Raw genomic sequence first — 16101 nt, forward strand, 5'->3', positions numbered from 1 at the left:
TTTCCCTTTTCCCCTCATCAGAACGAAGCCGAAGGCTTTGGATGCCGATGGCTCTGGCAAAACAACAGCCTGGGGGTGGCTGTGCTGCTGGTGCAGGTGCAGCTGAGGGAGCAGAGCGGTTTGGGTGAACCCGAGCCCCGTCAGGGGTTGAGGAGGGATCTGCTCTTCCTCTTCCCGGTTACAAGGTGGCCACACCCTTCGGTGAGATTCCTAATTTCATTCCTCCTGCTTGCCCTCGTGTCTGCAGCGCAGGGAGGCTGAGCAGCTCCGGGACGGGTGGATGACACCCGGTGGGTGGCAGGAGCAGGTGAAGGCAAAATATAAACCCAGCACATCCTTTCAATCTCCCTGCAAAGCCTGAGCTCACCAAACCCACATTTCAGGCTGTCAGGGCTTGATTTTCCTTCTCCCACTGTTAAAGGCAAGAACAAAAGCCTTCAAACCCTTTTGTCCTCCTCATGCTCCAAACCTGTGTGTGAGTCACTCCCTGCGAGCCCAGGGCAGGGGGGGTGGCTGGCTCGGCCTGGCCCCACAGCCAGCAGCGTTCCACACCTCGATCCAGCAGCAAAGGACAGAGAACAGCATGGGCCACCCCATCCCTGCCCTTTCCAGCAGAGGTGACCCCGTGGGAAGGTGGCACCAGGTCAGATTGGGAATGGTGAGAGCCAGGAGTCCGTGTGTGCCCTGAGAAGGGCAGAGGAGCAGCACCAAGAGGGGACAGGAGGGAGGCGGCAGGGCCAAGGCAGGGCTGCCACGCTCTGCTGGGCTCCTGCAGCAGCTGCTGCTGCCCTGGCCAGGCTCCATTGCCACCTTCCCAACCATCCACCCTGCCAGGGCTGCAGCAGGAGGCTGAGGTCTGGCTCACAGCACTGCAGGACAGGAAAGGATCCAGGGAAACTCTGCCACACTCCGTGCTCCCGTTCTGAGCGTGAGGAATCGCCGTTCATCCCACACAAAGCTCTGAACTCCCCTGGAAAGCACCAAGCCACGGCCCTGGGAGAGGCCAGGGCTGCAGCAGGGCAGGCAAAGCACTGCAAGGAGTCTTCTGCAAGGGAAAAATCCCACACAGAGCTGATAGGGAAGCTTCCAGCACACCACAGAGCCAAGGCAACTCCACACTCATCCTGCTGGACCCACACTGCATCCTCGAGCATCCAGGTATCAGGGCAGGCGCCACACAAGAGCCAAGGAGCAGCAGGACCAGAAAGTGCACCCAGCACCAGAATTCCCAATGAAAGGAGCCCCTGCTGCCGGCAGAAGGAAAAGCTGGAATCTGTGATTGTTACAGCAGGGAGTTCTCCAAGTACTAGAGATCTGGGGGGGTTTTGTTCCTTTGTTAGCAGGAGGAGAGGTTTCCTAGAGAAAGCACATTGCACGTCTGAACTACAGCACAGCACCAAGTTTCTGCCACGTGTTTTACAGCATTTTTTTATTTTGGGGCAAAAGTCTTACAAGAGAAAGTCTGGTAAGGCAGATCTAGAATGCACATTTTATTTATGTGTAAAAAAAAAAAAACCCAACCAGACAACATGGGTAAGGTAGACAAGAACTTTTTTTATATTCTGACTATACAATAATATTCCTCTCTTTTCTTTTTTTTAATCCACTGCCACGCTACTATAATGGATCTGTTCTATAGTCTAAGTTTCAGGTTGTCCAGTTAAGTTGTCTGCAGCTTCTTTAAACAAGTTGACCTTTACCTATTTAGAGTTTCTTCTCAGAAACATTCATATATTATACAGGATATACAGATTTTGAAACAAGACACTTAAAAACACACACACCTATAGCCGCAACACTGGGATAGCTGCATTGTAGGGGTTACCTTGTTCAGCCAGCTGTAGACTCTGTATGTACAATTAGTTTTTATAGTGTTATTTACAGAGATGGACTAAAAGCTCTCTTTTAATCTAAAAGGTAAAGGCTCTTGTGTTTGAGTATGTGCAGTTTCATAGCCCTGTGGGGGGAAAAAAAAAAATAATCACGACAATTATATACACTGTAAACAGCACAAGGCATGAGAATCTCCTCCTCCTCCTCCTCTCCCAATCTCAATCTTGCAGGAAAGTGTTTGTGCACTAATATTCCTCTTCCACCTCTGCTCCAGCTCCTCGGGTTTTCTTGTGGATGGCGCGGTTAAAGCTGTGGCAGGCGGGGACCCAGTGATTGTCATGGAGGCCCAGCTTGCAGCCAGGGATGCCCTTCTGGGAGCGGTGGCAGCACATCCAGTAGCCAGGCCCGTAGGGCAGAGCCTGGCAGTAGGGCTTGGGGTGCCACCTGCACAGGGACACGTCCCCCTTGACGTATTTCTTCTTGCACTGCTTGCAGGGATCCTCCCGGTAGCGAGGGTCGCGCACCCAGCGCGAGTCGGCCGGCCTGATGTTGTAGTACTCAATGATGAACTTGAAGTAGTAGCAAGTGCATTTCAGGGCAACCAGGCTCCTGGTGGGAAGCAACCCAAAGATCTTCACGATGATGTGGTGAGGCAAGAAGGCCATGTACTGCTGGGGCTCCAAAAGCTGCTGGATTTTAAACCTGGTCTCCAGAAAGTCATGAGAAACCTGCCGCTTTAGGCAGGAGGCATCAAGTACTTGCAAAGCTCCTTCTGTGGCAGGGACAGAAGGGGCTGATGGCTCTTTAGGGACACTGCTGCTGACACACGATGTACCAGATGCCAGAGCATCCTCATCCTCGTTTTGGGCTACTTCCCCTGGCTTCTCCTGGGGACCCTCCCACCGTGGCTGCTGCTCCTGAGCAGCAGGCTGCTCACCCTGGAGGAAAAACAGCCTCCCTGGGAGCGAATCCTCACCAGAACCAGAGAGCTTCTCCTTCCTGCACCCTTCCTCTGTCTTGCTGACCGATATACTGATGCACAAGGGCTCCTTCCTAGCAGGATGCTTTGGGAAAATTCCAGGCTCCTTGGACGTACAATCAACAGTCGCGCTCGTGCTCTGCAGGGGATCCGGTGGCAGCCTGGCAGCAGCAGCGGGACACGGGGCCAGCAGGGCCCTGGGGGGCTCCATCCGCGTGTCAGCGTCACTCCTGCCAGCTGTCATGGCCAGCACCGCCTGGGCAAGCCCCGAACTCACATTCCCCACCCGGGAATCCAGCCCTGAAGGAAACGGCTGCGGGGCAGAGGCGCCGCCATCCCACAGCTCGGTGTCACCGCAGCGACCCCCGTACCCATCCCCTGCCACCCCTGCCTGTCCCTGGGGCGGGCCCCCCTTGCCCAGGTGCCCCTCGGGCCGGGTGCCGCTGGCCAGGAGCACCCTGCCCACGTTCCTGCGGAAGCTGTTGTTGCGGGAGAGGCTCCCGGCCTCGCTCTGCCGCCGCAGGCACTCGGACTCCAGCCTGGCCACCATGTCCAGCACGCGCACGGGCTCGCCCTGCGCCTCCGCCTCGCACGGCCCGCCCGGGCACGGGGGCTCGGGGCCGGGCACGGCGGGCCTGGGCTGGGGGCTCAGCCTGGCGCCCGTGCAGCTCTTGGCACAGTCCACCAGCAGGGCGCTGGCGCGCTGCTCCAGGAACGCCACCATCTCGATGACGGACAGCGAGCGGCCCGGGAAGGCGCCCTCGGCGCCGTCGCCGCCCGAGTGCACCGAGCAGTGCTCGACGCCGCAGGCGAACGGCTCCGCCTGCGAGCACCTGGAGTTGGCCTCCCTCATTCTTTCCAGTTGGATTTTGGCTTTTTTAAGATCCACCGATTTTTTCCTGCGCTTGGCCGTCCTCCCGTCGATGTCCCACGTGCTCTTGATTTTCATGGAGCCCGTGCGGGTGCTGCCGCCGCCGCTGCACTGCTGGGCTGCAAAGAAGGCGATTTTCTCCTTGGTGTTGCCAGGTTTCACCACAGCCCACACATCCAGAGGTCCCTCCCCTTCTTCTCCCTGGTGGATCGTGGCAGACAGGGCGTTCTTCTTCTCTCTCGCGCTCGGAGCGTCCGCCGGGCCCTTCCCGTTCATATTGCACATAGTATTTGGATAAATAATCCCCAGAAGCTTCTGAGATGGAGCCACCAGGGAGGGTTTTGGGAAAACGCTCAGTTTGGTGCAGTTGGTGAATTTTTCTCCTTGTGCTGGTCCCTGGTGGCCTCGAAGGGAATCCTGGCTTATTTCTGGGGATCGCTCTTTCTTCTGTAACTTGAGATATGGCTTTAAGTGCATACCAGAAACCCTGGAAAAACAGAGAGGGAAGAAGTTATAGTTGCAAAATGTGCCTGTCTGGAATTAGAGAAGGTGGCCCAGAGCAGGCACCAGCCCACACCTCAAGAGGAACCACATGAGAAAGGAAAAGAGCCACCAAGGCTGCAATATCCACCCCCGAAGAACTTCTGCAGCAGGAGAGAACTTCCCATTAGAGAAATCTGTTTCCAGGCAGTTGCAAGGAGAAATCCTCCAGTTTAAGTTGTATCAGTTGTGAAAACATAGCTAGTGGTTCATTCTTGAGCTAGAGCCATCCTCCTGCCTGCTCATTCCTTGATCCAAGGCAAGGCACACACGGGTCCCAGGCTTTATCTGGACATCAGCTACCACACACGCTCTTTTCAGTAGATAAAATGTGGTTAAAGCTCAAAAGAGAAATTAGCAAGAGTAATTATATTAATCAGAGATCCCAGGGGATATCTAATCTCCTCCTATCACCCAAAATCTCACAGTGGTTTGGGCTGGAAGGGACTTTGAAGCTCATTTTGTTCCATTTCCTTCCACGGGCAGGACACCTTCCACTATCTCAGCTTGCTCCAAGTCCCATCCTTGGAGACTTCCAGGGATGAAGCAGCCACAGCTTCTCTGGGCAATGAAACCTTTCCTTCAGCACACTGATAATGGCAAATTTGGTGACTTTCCCATAAGGGTCCTTATGTACTCATCAATGTCCCCCCAAAGTGACAGCAGCGTGACATCCAGCTGAGGACACCCACTCTCAAGGATGGGATTTCACACTCAGGAGCTGTGAAAAACCCCTTGGATGCTGCTGACAGTGCAGCAGCAGCCCCAGACTCCTCTGTCCTGTCACACCTCCACAGCCACCTTCCCTTCAGAGCTCAGGAATGCAGAGCCCAGGGCACTGCACACAGGATGCAACCACGGGAGACTCCAGGCTCTTCTCCCAGGAGCATCCCACAAGCACATACAGAGCTAACTACAGGTTATGTTTCCATGGTAATCTTTGAGTTGCTGCACTCAAAGGCCTCCTCCTCAGGGATGATCTGAGCTCAGGAGTGAAGAGCAGCAGGTTCAGAGCCATGTTCATCATGAGCTGGCACAGACACACTGAGGCACTGAACGTGTTCCCCTTGAGAGCCCACACCAAGAGAGTTTCTTAAGTGTGGCAACTTTGTAGGTGTCTGGCCTAAAACCAGCTTTTAACTAAAAACCTCAATTTGTTGGTCTATAAAGTCCAACAAATTTATAAGTGATGCTGCCCAGGAAGAGGAAGCTCCAGGACTAGAAGCAGCTGAAGATTGCTTTCTCTGGTTCCTCCTTCTGGCTCTAGTGACAACAGGGGAGGGCAGGCACAGAGATTTTGGGCAGGTACATCAAGAGGAAGGGCTCAGCTCACCTTTCTACACCTCTGTGGTCCAAGCAGGGCTTTGAAGGCCAGGAAGCAGCTGCTGGAAAGGCAGATGTCATGTTCCTTCCCTCTGGATTTTTCAGGGAGATCATCACCTGGCTCTTGCAACCAGACAATGCCACAACCACCTGCATCTCACCTAGAGACTGTGGGTAAGAGATCCCAGTGCTGCAGACACACACACCCACCCAGCCCTGGGTTAATTCTCTGCCTGTGTGCCAATTCCAGCTCCTTGGAATTGGGTCACCTCCCAGTTTAGTCTCCTCTGCAAAATGCAACTGAGCTACTTTGTTTGCCTCCTCAGTCGGATGCTAAAAGCTAAAATAATCTCATAAAAATAGAACTTCGGGGCGTTGGAATAGCTGCATGGAGAGAAAAATGGGAAAATGAGGCTGCTGGAGTTGGCTTTGGCCTCATTTTTCACAGGGGCTGCCTCCCTCTGGTTGTGCTTCACATGGAGCAGGGTCAGGCTGCTGAGGTGACCTGGCCAAAGCCCAGCCCAGAGGAGCAGCAGGTGAAGCACTGCAGCAAAGTGCTGCAGAGAACAGTGCCTGCAGCCTCTCCCTGCCCTCCCTTCCCTTCCAGAAGGACATTTCCCAGACTAGGGAGGGAAAAGCTCCAGTGGCTGCTCGCCACCGTACCCTGGGGAGAAGAGGTGAACACAATTAAAACACGGCTTTGCATGCTGAAATCTCCTGAGCCAGGGGCAGGAGATCAAATTTCATTCATGAGTTTTGTGCCAAGGTGTTTGAAAGATGAGCTGAGCTTGTTTTTTAAAAGGCTTTCTCCAAGCAGTTTTGAGGAATCCAGCAGGACAATCAGCTCGACACCCTTCATTAAGAGAAGCTGCAAATGGAGGTGAGAGAGCAGGGATTATGTGAATAAAACCAGAACCAAACTGGTTACCCCAACAGGCTCAGGGGACACGTTCAGCCAGCAGAGTTGGTTCAGCTGCTCCCAGCTATTTCTGGTCCATGGAGAAAGACAAAGGGTAAAGTTCTGCCTCACCTATTACAGATTTCTTGTTTAAGGTTATATTCCCTATGTTTCAGTTAGTCCCTGGCTAAGCCAACAATACCATTTAAGGTTGAAAAGTTATAATTTACATAACAAAATTATGCCTTAGTCAGAAGTTTTACTGCCAGAATAATTGCCTCATTTGAATTCAGCATTCAGTTCATTGCACATGTTTTAATGGATCTGGATTTAAAGAAAACCTTCATCTAATAACTTCAGACAGCTATAAAGAGCTCTGCAAACTCCACAAGACCAGCTGCCACCTGCCTCAGAGTTTTCCAGCAGCAGGGAAGAGAACTTTCATTTCAAAAGCCACTTTAGCAATGAGCCTTACCTGAAAGTGTCACTTGGAAAAAAAGGAGCCCCCAGCTCACACGCCCTTTGCTGTGGACATTGAGAATGAACTTTCAGGCAATCACAGCTCCTTCCCTGCACACCAGCAGCACATTTCATCTCTAGCTCCCACAATTAGAACAAGACTTCCCAGCAGAAATTGCTTTGAAGATGAAGCAGAGCCCAGTCCCCACCCACAGACTCCCCCGTTTCTCAGGGCTGGCAAGCACAGAGCTGTGGCAGCTGCAGGTAAGCTTTTAAATATTTAAAACCACCAAAAATAGTTGTTAAAAGGTGAAGTCACATATTCCCTATGACACTCCATTCCAGAATAATTCTGTTTGCTTTCCTCCACCCTTTAAGTTATCAAGCTCTCTAATTTTATCTTTAGAGACAACGACTCTTCAGAAGTCCACGGGAGCAAACATAAAAGGTTTTCAATCCCAAATGTGTGGTTTTAAATTGCTGATAAGAGAGAATTCTGCCAGGAATGATCAGCACTGAAACAACGAGCAGTGCTGCCTTTATACTATTATTCCATCCTTAAGCTGATGAAATAAAGGGGCCAGTTTTTTCTATTTCTAATCAGCCATGTCTGAAAAACAGGATACTTGCACTGCTGGAATGAGACTGCTGTTTTTGTAAGTCCTAACTACAGCTTGTTTCCACTGCACTTTTATCAAGCTGGTTACTACACGTTGCTGATACAGAAATCTATTCCTTTCTATGAGCTCAGATACTCACACACCCCTCTCTCCCCACCCATAACCCACTGGTGGATTCCCCATCCCTGCAAGTGTCCAAATCCAGGCTGGATTGGGCTTGGAGCAACCTGGCCCAGTGGGAAATGTCCCTGCCCATGGCAATGGGGTGGAATGAGATGGGATTTAAGGTCTTTTCCAACCCAAATCGTTCCCTGATTCTACTTGCCAAGCTGGCCAGACTCTTCCAGCATCCTTTTGTGTTTATGTATGTTCTAAATCACAGCAGCCTAAAACAATAATATATTTGCTTTAGTGGAAACTCCAGAGTTGGAGGCAAAACTGGTAGAAAAGACTCAGTTTTCACAACTCCTTTCTAAGGTCCACAGAGAGCCTTAATTCCCCTTTCAGCTCCCAGCTCAGGGATTTTGATGATGCCCTGTGAAGCCAAAAGATTTCCTCTGGCCAGCAAGAATAACAAGGACAAAAAAGCCTGATCTTCACAAACACCATATTCACACTGCAAGTTTTCTGGGCAAAGCACTGGAAGGTTTTATTAGGGGGAAAATTTCCATCCAAACCCCCAACTTTCCTATGGATTTCTCCTTGTAAACACCAAATGCAGTTGAAAAAAGCTCCTCACATTGCTGACTGCACACCCAGTGCCAACTACAACTCTGAAAAACCCCTCAGGACATACTAACACAAGGCAGAAGCCAAAAAAAAAAAAAATAGGGGAAAAAAAATCAACAACAATAAAAACCCCACACCTCTGGCAAAGCATTCGTCTTCCCTGGCATCCCAGCTCTCTGTCCATGGAGTTTTCCTCCTCCAGAAAGGACACTGACAATTAGCAAGGACTGAGCACTGAGTGGGAGTTAACCACACTCAACCACTTGTTATTTCTGGAAGGGCTTGGTGGGTCCTTTGGGCTCCATCTCCAGCACCATTTCCATCCCCTCTGCACTGCCAGGGCAAGGCAGAGCAGACAGAGAGCTGCTTCAAAGGCATTCCAGGGATTCTGCTGGGGAAAGTACTGCCATGGAAGGCTCCCTGCACTCATGGAGTTTGTTCTGGAGCATGGCAAGGCTCCAAGCTCACAGAGAGGAGGGCTGGGAAGCTCCAGAGCAGGGCTGGGTTTGACTCTGGCAGCTGTGGAAGCATCTGATTTCCTGAAAGCCCACTCCCCTTGGAGCAGCAACTGCTCCTGACCCAGCTCCCAACAGCTCCAAAATGCCTCTTGCAGCAAAGGGAGAGCCAGCAAGGGTTAGAGAGGGATTGGAAGGCAAACAGAAGGCATGTGGCTGCTGAAGGAGAGCTCTCTGCTCCAGTGGCCAGCCTGGGGCAAGGGGCAGAATGCCAAAACCGTGGGGCAGAGCTGAGGAGATAAATGCTCTGTAAGAACCAAACTCCTAAGGCCGGGTCCCTCCCCAGCTTGGTCACCTGCATCAGGTGCTCAGATAACCTGATTTTGGGGGAGACAACCCCAAACACAGCTGCACCCAGCACAGCCAGGAAATCCATCCCACAGAGGTGCTGGGTGACAGAATGCACCCCCAAGCCCAGCACAGACCCCTCCACTCTGAGGGCTCCCACCCAGCAATGTTTTGAACATGTTTTACACTAAACACACACCCACCCTTCAGTAAAGCACAGTTGCCTTGGCTACTTCCTACATTTTGCACAGGAAGAAGTGCCACAGCTTTGCCAGGCTTTTGTATAAAAGCACTCACCATGAAGGGAGAGATGCAGCAGCAGTTCTGTGCTGAGCCTCAGGAAGGTCAAAGCCCTGCTGCCCAACCACACCAGACACGACAAAGCAAAAGGGAACAAAATAAACTGAAAGATTTGGAATTCAAGGTTATCAGCTGCATCCAGAGATGATGGGATGGCACACGTGGCTGTGGTGGGATGGGATGAGGGGAAATCACAGAGGGACAACAAAACAAAAACTGCTGATTTTATAGGGCTTCTGCTGAAAGGTAAGTGCCAAGTGTCCTTCTGGAAGTGTTTTACATTTATTAATTTGTTTCCTGATTTATGAAGTGCAAGAGAACCTTTCTTCATATCACAGTGCAACAAATTCCTTGTGTTAAGGAAGCTCCACAGAGTGATGCTATTTATAGCCTTCATTGTTGTGCATATGCAATGAGAACACATCAAAGGTTGCAGAAATTAACCTTGGACCAAACAATCTGTAACAGACTCAGCATTCAAAATAAAAACAAGCAGAAGCAGAGTTGAAAGCAGGTTGCCCTTCTGAAACTCAAGACTGAAAGAAACTGGTGATGAATTCAGGATTTCACTGCACACTGCATTCTCCAGGAGTCAGAAGGTGTTTTCATTATTAAGAACACATCCCAAACAAAAGACTCAAAGCAACTCCAACTGGATTTGATCCTTTTTTGTGAAAGATACCAGAAGCAGACACAGGTTTCAGGTCACATCACTTGGAAACTTCTACCTTAAAGACCAAAAAGTCCAGGAATAAACATGAGAACTGGTGCAGTGTTAAGTCACCGCAGAGATATTTAACAACAAAGAAAAACTTAAAGGTTTTTTTTCAGTTTGTGAGAGAATGGAGAAACAGGGTTGCAAGCAAGGGCAGGGCAGAGATCAAGAGTACAACACAAAATACCAAATTTGACTTTGCACCATTTTTAAAGAGGGGAGGTAAGGGTGATGATGAGGGCAAAAGCCCAGGCGTTAATCTGAACAAGAGCATTGGCAGGAGGGGGATTAGAGAGCTTCATAAAAATTGTGAGGATTGGCTCATCCCAGTTTCAGAATCCAAACCAGATAGGCTCATTGCAGGCCAAGAAACAGGATTTATAAACCTCTTGAAAGGCAACAATAGGAGATAATAAACATGTGGCACATTGGAGGGGGCACTGCAGGGGAGAAAGGGAAGGAGAATGATCACAGCCTCTCCAGGGCTCCTATTCTGACTCCAATATAAAGGTGCTTTGCAAGCAAAGAGGATTAATGTGACACACAGAAAAAGGGGGAAGAGGGAATAGTTCAATATGCCAGACTAACCTCAAGGTTCTCAAAAAAAGCCATCTTTTTAGAGCAATCTACTATATCTTCCTCACATGGACTTCAGAGAGCACAAAGAGATTTACTGGCTAAGACAGATTGGCAGAGGAATGGGAAAACAGACAAAGGAGCTGGCTTAGCAGGAGACAGCCCCAGGTGATGCTGAATAAGAAAATACCAGCCTGGAAACCAAAGACATGCCTCAAGAATCAGCCCTGGGAACATCTGACTTTGTTAAAAACGACCTCAGCACTAATTCTGCACCCACAGAAACAGAGGCAGCTCCAAAACAGCAGAGACACAAAGCTCAGAGTAACAGAAACTGGGGAGGTTTGGAAATGCAGGCAGTGATGCATCAGCAAGAGAGACACCAACAAATTTTGGGAGTAACTGAGGTGAACTGGCCACCACAGAGACATCCATGAAATAAGAAGTGGAGGTGATGAAGAAGCCCTCTGGGCAGAGCAGTCCAGAGCACAGCACACACTTTTAGCCAGGACTGAGAATAATCTGTGAGGGGCATCTCACTGAGAACAGCAGCAATTGCTACTCAGGAAGCTGCTAAACAACACTTGGGTCACTCAGCAAAACCACAGGTGAGGTTTACAACCCCCTCTCACAGAATGCAGAAGAGCTAAAGCACTGAAAATGAGCAGCAGTCCTTAGGCAGAAGGGAAATAAAGGAACAGAAACTCAAATTAGTCTATAAACTGTCATGAACGTTCAGCCTGGGAATGAAAAGAAGGTTCCTAACTGCACAGCAAGATCTGTCATCTTCAGTAATGGCTTGATCTACAGGAGGAGAGAAGAAAAGATACAAGAAAAGATGTAAATGTTTTTAGGCTGGACTAAGTTCACAAAAGGGGTTATGAGATGCTGCTTGGGAAAGCAAGGAGCTGGGTGACCCAGGAAGTCTTTTCCAGCACTAAATTACCATGAGACTAACATAGCAAGTATATGCTGTCTACACAACCACAAAGAACAAAGGTTAAAAGTTTGCTTTAAACCCACACAGCCTTTGGAAACCAAAAAGCTGGCGCTCTTCCTCCAGACTGAGGAAGTTTAAGAGCCTTGGTTTCAGAAAAAGAGTTTAAAAAAAAAAATACACATTTATTTTGCAGTAGTTTGAACTCCAACAAACTGGCATGTCCTTGCATTTGCATGAGGACAAGTTGTTCTGCATGGTGTTCCTATAAGGAGGCACAGTGAGAGGCGTTCACTTAATTGTCACACAAGCACAAGTGTTTGAAACCAATCGTGCATTTCTCCTTAATAAGAGACACAGGAGAGTGAGCAATGCAAAATGTGAGCTCAAACTAATCTAATTACTTAGTCCATAGTAAGACAAACCACAACAATGACTGCCAGCATTTCCACTTGCTTTAAGCTGCCTGCATGTTTTAAAGCCTACTCTGATGAGCCTTTCACCAATTAAGTTTTACTTCAAAGTCATGTTTCCCAAACTAATTTACAGCTGTTGCTAGAAAACCCAAGGATTTCTGCAAGTACCCTACCAGCTGCAGTGAATCTGCAGCTGTCATGATCAAATAAAAACGTCAAAGAACATTTCTGCCCTTAAGCCATTACAACCTAAACACCACCTGAAAGTCAGAATTTCGTGCAAATATTTGAGTGACAGCACAAGACAATGGGAGAGGACAAGGAGAAGGCTAAAACCAGTGCTGAGGCTGAGCTGCAGGCAGTGTGTTCATACCGTTTGACCTGATGGAAGGTGGAGGATGTGGAATTCAGCGGTTCCCTGTGGAGGCCAGCTCTGCAGGAACTCTTCATGGTAAGGCCCTCTCCAGGCTAAGGCACGTCCTCGTCACAGCCAGTCCATCCTGGGCTACACCCCAGGCTCCCCCATCAGCTCTGCCTGCCCCACACTCAGCTTCACCGTGTCTCTGCCACCTAAAAACTGAACAACAGAGAGCTGCGTGAGGCGGCGACAAGAGCAGATGATCAGGACATGGATATTCCCATGAGAGAGAACAGATATAAATATAAATATATACAAACACAAACATGCTATGCATGCATAGATATAAAAGATACATATTCAGATTTAAAACAACATCATCATGCCAAGTGTTGCAGCTGGAGTTCCTGAACACCACCAAACACAAATGAGCACGCCCCACCACAGCCTGTCTGCACACACGGAGTTTTTTCACCTTTTATCCAACTGCAGCTCTACCTTGGCACCTCCCACGGAACACGCTGTCTTCCCAGCTCCATGTAAACAGGACGCACAAGATCTCTCTGCTTGTTAGCACCACATCAGGCTTTGGAGGGAAGTAGCTGCTAGCAGTGAGATTTGAGGCTGCCAGGAGTTACGTTAGCGCTCTAATCGAAATAACGTGGTGGATTTTAGAAAAGGACAGAAAACATGTCACCACGCAGCCTCCAAGTCTTGTGAAAACTGCCCTGTCTTTGCATCACGTGCAGATAAGGCAGATTACAGCAGAACAAAGCTGTTCTGCAGTATCTCTTGTTCTCCCTGGGCTGCTGCCTTCTCCACCTTGTCCTTGGAGCAGACACCCTTACCGGCGCGTTAACGCACTTTGATGGAGAAACAACAACAACCTTCGAGCTGGAACATTAAAGGGAAGAGTGACACAGCAAAAGAGCCCTGGAAAACCTCAAATACTCCAGCCTGAGCTGCCAGCAGATTGTTTTAGAGACCGTTTGCTTCCTCTCTAGAGGCCTGTGCACAATGATGCCGTAATAAAGGAATGCCATTTGAGGATGCTAACTATGGAGCTGTGTCCCCAGGGAGATGTCATTTAGTGCAGCAGGTTGTTCTCTCCTTTTCAGCAGCTCTGCCCAGCGTTCCTACTGCTGTCCTAGCCCTGCTTTTGCAGAGATTGAGCCTCTCACATCACCCCCTTCCCAATGCCTCCCACACAGAAGAGCCCCCACTGCGCCCAGCCCAGCACTGCTTCACCGGTGTGGTTCACAATCAATGCTCCCACTAAACACCCCTGGCCTGGAAAACCTGCTCTAGGTAGACACACTTGCCAGGAAAATGATGAAGGATGAACCCTCCAGGCAGGAAAAACAGAGACAGAAGCTGGTTTAGATCCACCTGACTTGATGTCTGCTACACCAATTCCACGGTTCGTTTAATGATGGCGAATAAGAGGTTAAGAGCTTGCCTACATTTGAGTAGCAGGAGCCTAAAATAATATATAAAATATTATATAAACACATTCCAGTCTTCATGAAGAAATCTCTGCTGAGCTCTACACAAGGCTAAGAAACGTGTGGGGTGGAGGAGATGGAGGCAGGGCAGGAGGAGGAGAGCATGTCCTCTACCCCAGGGACTCAGGGAGACCAGCAATGAGGCTGCCACAATCAGCAATAGCAGAAATTGAAGCTTTGTAGCTAAACACCTTTTTCATCAGACTACCCAGAGTCTCTAACAAGGACCTACCTCTATGAGTGAAACCTAGGCACAAAACCAGGTGTTTCTGATGTTCTCATGCTGTAAAGATACACATTCACAAACAGTAATTCACAGAGAAGTAAAAAGCATATGCCCGGTGCTTTAGGAAAATCAAACACAAAATCATTACTTTCCCACGAACCATCACTAAAAGGCACTGAAATTCTGACTTTTCTCCAAGCTTTTGTCTGGCTTTACTAACACTAGCATTTCAAACTCAGCAGGAACTGTATCACAGAAGCATGATTATATCCACACCCAAATAAATGCAACCACACCATTGCAAGAATGCCACTCACTCTTCCAACAGCTTATACCCTCTCCATGGATCCCTGGTCAAGAATACCACATGTTTTGTCCTAGTCCTACTCCTCTGGAGATCAATGGAGAAGTAAAAGATAAAAAGCCAGACAAAGAATTGAAACTCAAAGATATCTTGTTTGCAGTAAAGAGCTCGAGAAGCAAAACCATCAAGAGAATTGGTTCAGGTCAGGAGCAGCCAGAACCCTGATCCAAGCACAGGCGTTGTATGGTGGGATTTCGTGAGTTTAGGAAGGGACCAGCAACTACTAGAGGGAAGCAAAAGCTGACAAAATAGACACAGCCAAGTTCAGATGGGCACTGCAGCACAGACCCAACCACAGCTCCATACAAAGCATGCTTTTTCCCCCCCTCTGTAGCTGCTGGGCTATAGAAAAGAGCTGAAATAGACTATTAATGCCAGCAAGCTCCTGACAAATTCCTACTGTGTGAAGAGTAAAAAGCTGTGCTTGTGAATTAAAAAAAAAAAAAAGGAAAAGAGAAAAAAAATCCCAGCATTTAAGCTAGCAGATATACTTACTGCTTTTTAACTACCACTGTTTCTGTACCAAGGCTGATCCTTAGCAGAAGGAGCTGCAGCCGATTTAAGTTTTGCACAGAGTCAGGTACAGCCCAAAAAACTGCAATACAGATGCACAGAGAAACAAAACAGAAGAGGAAGTTAAAACCCTAATGGTGTTCTTCTCCCTCTCTGAAACCACCCCCAAACATATGCCTTTCTGCACAAGATGTGGGAAGGACTCTGCTTTTGGCAGCAGAAAGCAACACATCCTCTCAGCCACAGACCGAGCCCAGGGAACGGGCCCGCAAAATTCCCTCTCTTATCACCAGGTCTGAGCACTGCTGCAGCCTACAAAAACAAATGTATCAACTCAACCAGGCTGCACTCAAGGTCTCCCCATCTGTGTAGCAATTCACCACAGCTTCTGATATTTTGATTAGCGCAAGTGTGTTTTAGCTGTAGCAACAGTAACTGATCAACAAAGCAGTTCAAAGGGTGGGCACATCCTCTCAGAAAATTTATTTCTTGAAAGGAGGCCCTGGCCTCGGGGCTGGAGCCGAGCAACAATCACCCTGCGGGTAAAAACATGTGTAAAAACACATCTGACCACCCCACCTCCAAGCAGGGCAAGCTTTGGGATGTTCCATGGGGATGTCACTCTGCATCAGCTGGGCAAAGAGCATCAGCACGCTCAGGATGCAGAAGGAAGCAGCAGCAAGTGATTCAGAGCAGAACTCAGAGGAGTTAGTAACAAAAACAGTCATTAGGATGGGAAAAGTCGGGGCTGAGGCTTTATAACAAGATAAGGGTATTTGTTTTCTTGCAAGAACCAGTTCCATGTCCATTCTCCCACCATGGAGCTCAATCCTAGGTTGTTATTATATGATCCTTGTCTCCAAAAGAGTAATTCACCAGACATGCAATTCTGCCATCCCCCAGCCAAGTCATCCCTCAGGACCCCTCTGACAGCACCAGACTCTCCTGACCAAGAGGCTTTGCCTCAAGCTCTTCCCCCATCCCAACATTCCCACAGCAGCTCCCAGGCCAGGTGTGACATGAGGGGATTGACACACAGGTCCTCACCCTCTCAAACCCCTAACCATTGCTTTTAACCATTCTTCAGGTAATAGCTGCATATTTAAAGCACCTGAAGAACTGCCTTTTAACCCCAA

The 16101-nt window shown here is 49.1% G+C and overlaps 1 protein-coding gene across 15 annotated transcripts in view; it reads right to left on the reverse strand.

The window, feature by feature from the left end:
* Positions 1-1401: 1401 nt before the first annotated feature.
* Positions 1402-16101, reverse strand: part of FBXO34 (F-box protein 34) — a 40063-nt gene continuing 25363 nt past the window's right edge. For 2 of the 15 annotated variants that reach the window (XM_058027204.1, XM_058027202.1), the window contains 3 exons: positions 12833-15047; positions 12373-12576; positions 1402-4170 (listed from right to left, as the gene is read on the reverse strand). In XM_058027204.1, coding sequence (XP_057883187.1) covers positions 2079-4170; positions 12373-12449 — 2169 coding nt within the window. In that variant the 5' untranslated portion in view covers positions 12450-12576; positions 12833-15047 and the 3' untranslated portion in view covers positions 1402-2078. Of the gene's footprint in view, positions 4171-9352; positions 11527-12372; positions 12577-12832; positions 15048-16101 lie in introns of those variants that run through there. The other 13 variants (XM_058027213.1, XM_058027210.1, XM_058027205.1 and 10 more) reach the window with 13 other exon arrangements.

This window comes from Melospiza georgiana, chromosome 6, assembly GCF_028018845.1.
Source record: "Melospiza georgiana isolate bMelGeo1 chromosome 6, bMelGeo1.pri, whole genome shotgun sequence".
Classification (NCBI taxonomy): domain Eukaryota; kingdom Metazoa; phylum Chordata; class Aves; order Passeriformes; family Passerellidae; genus Melospiza; species Melospiza georgiana.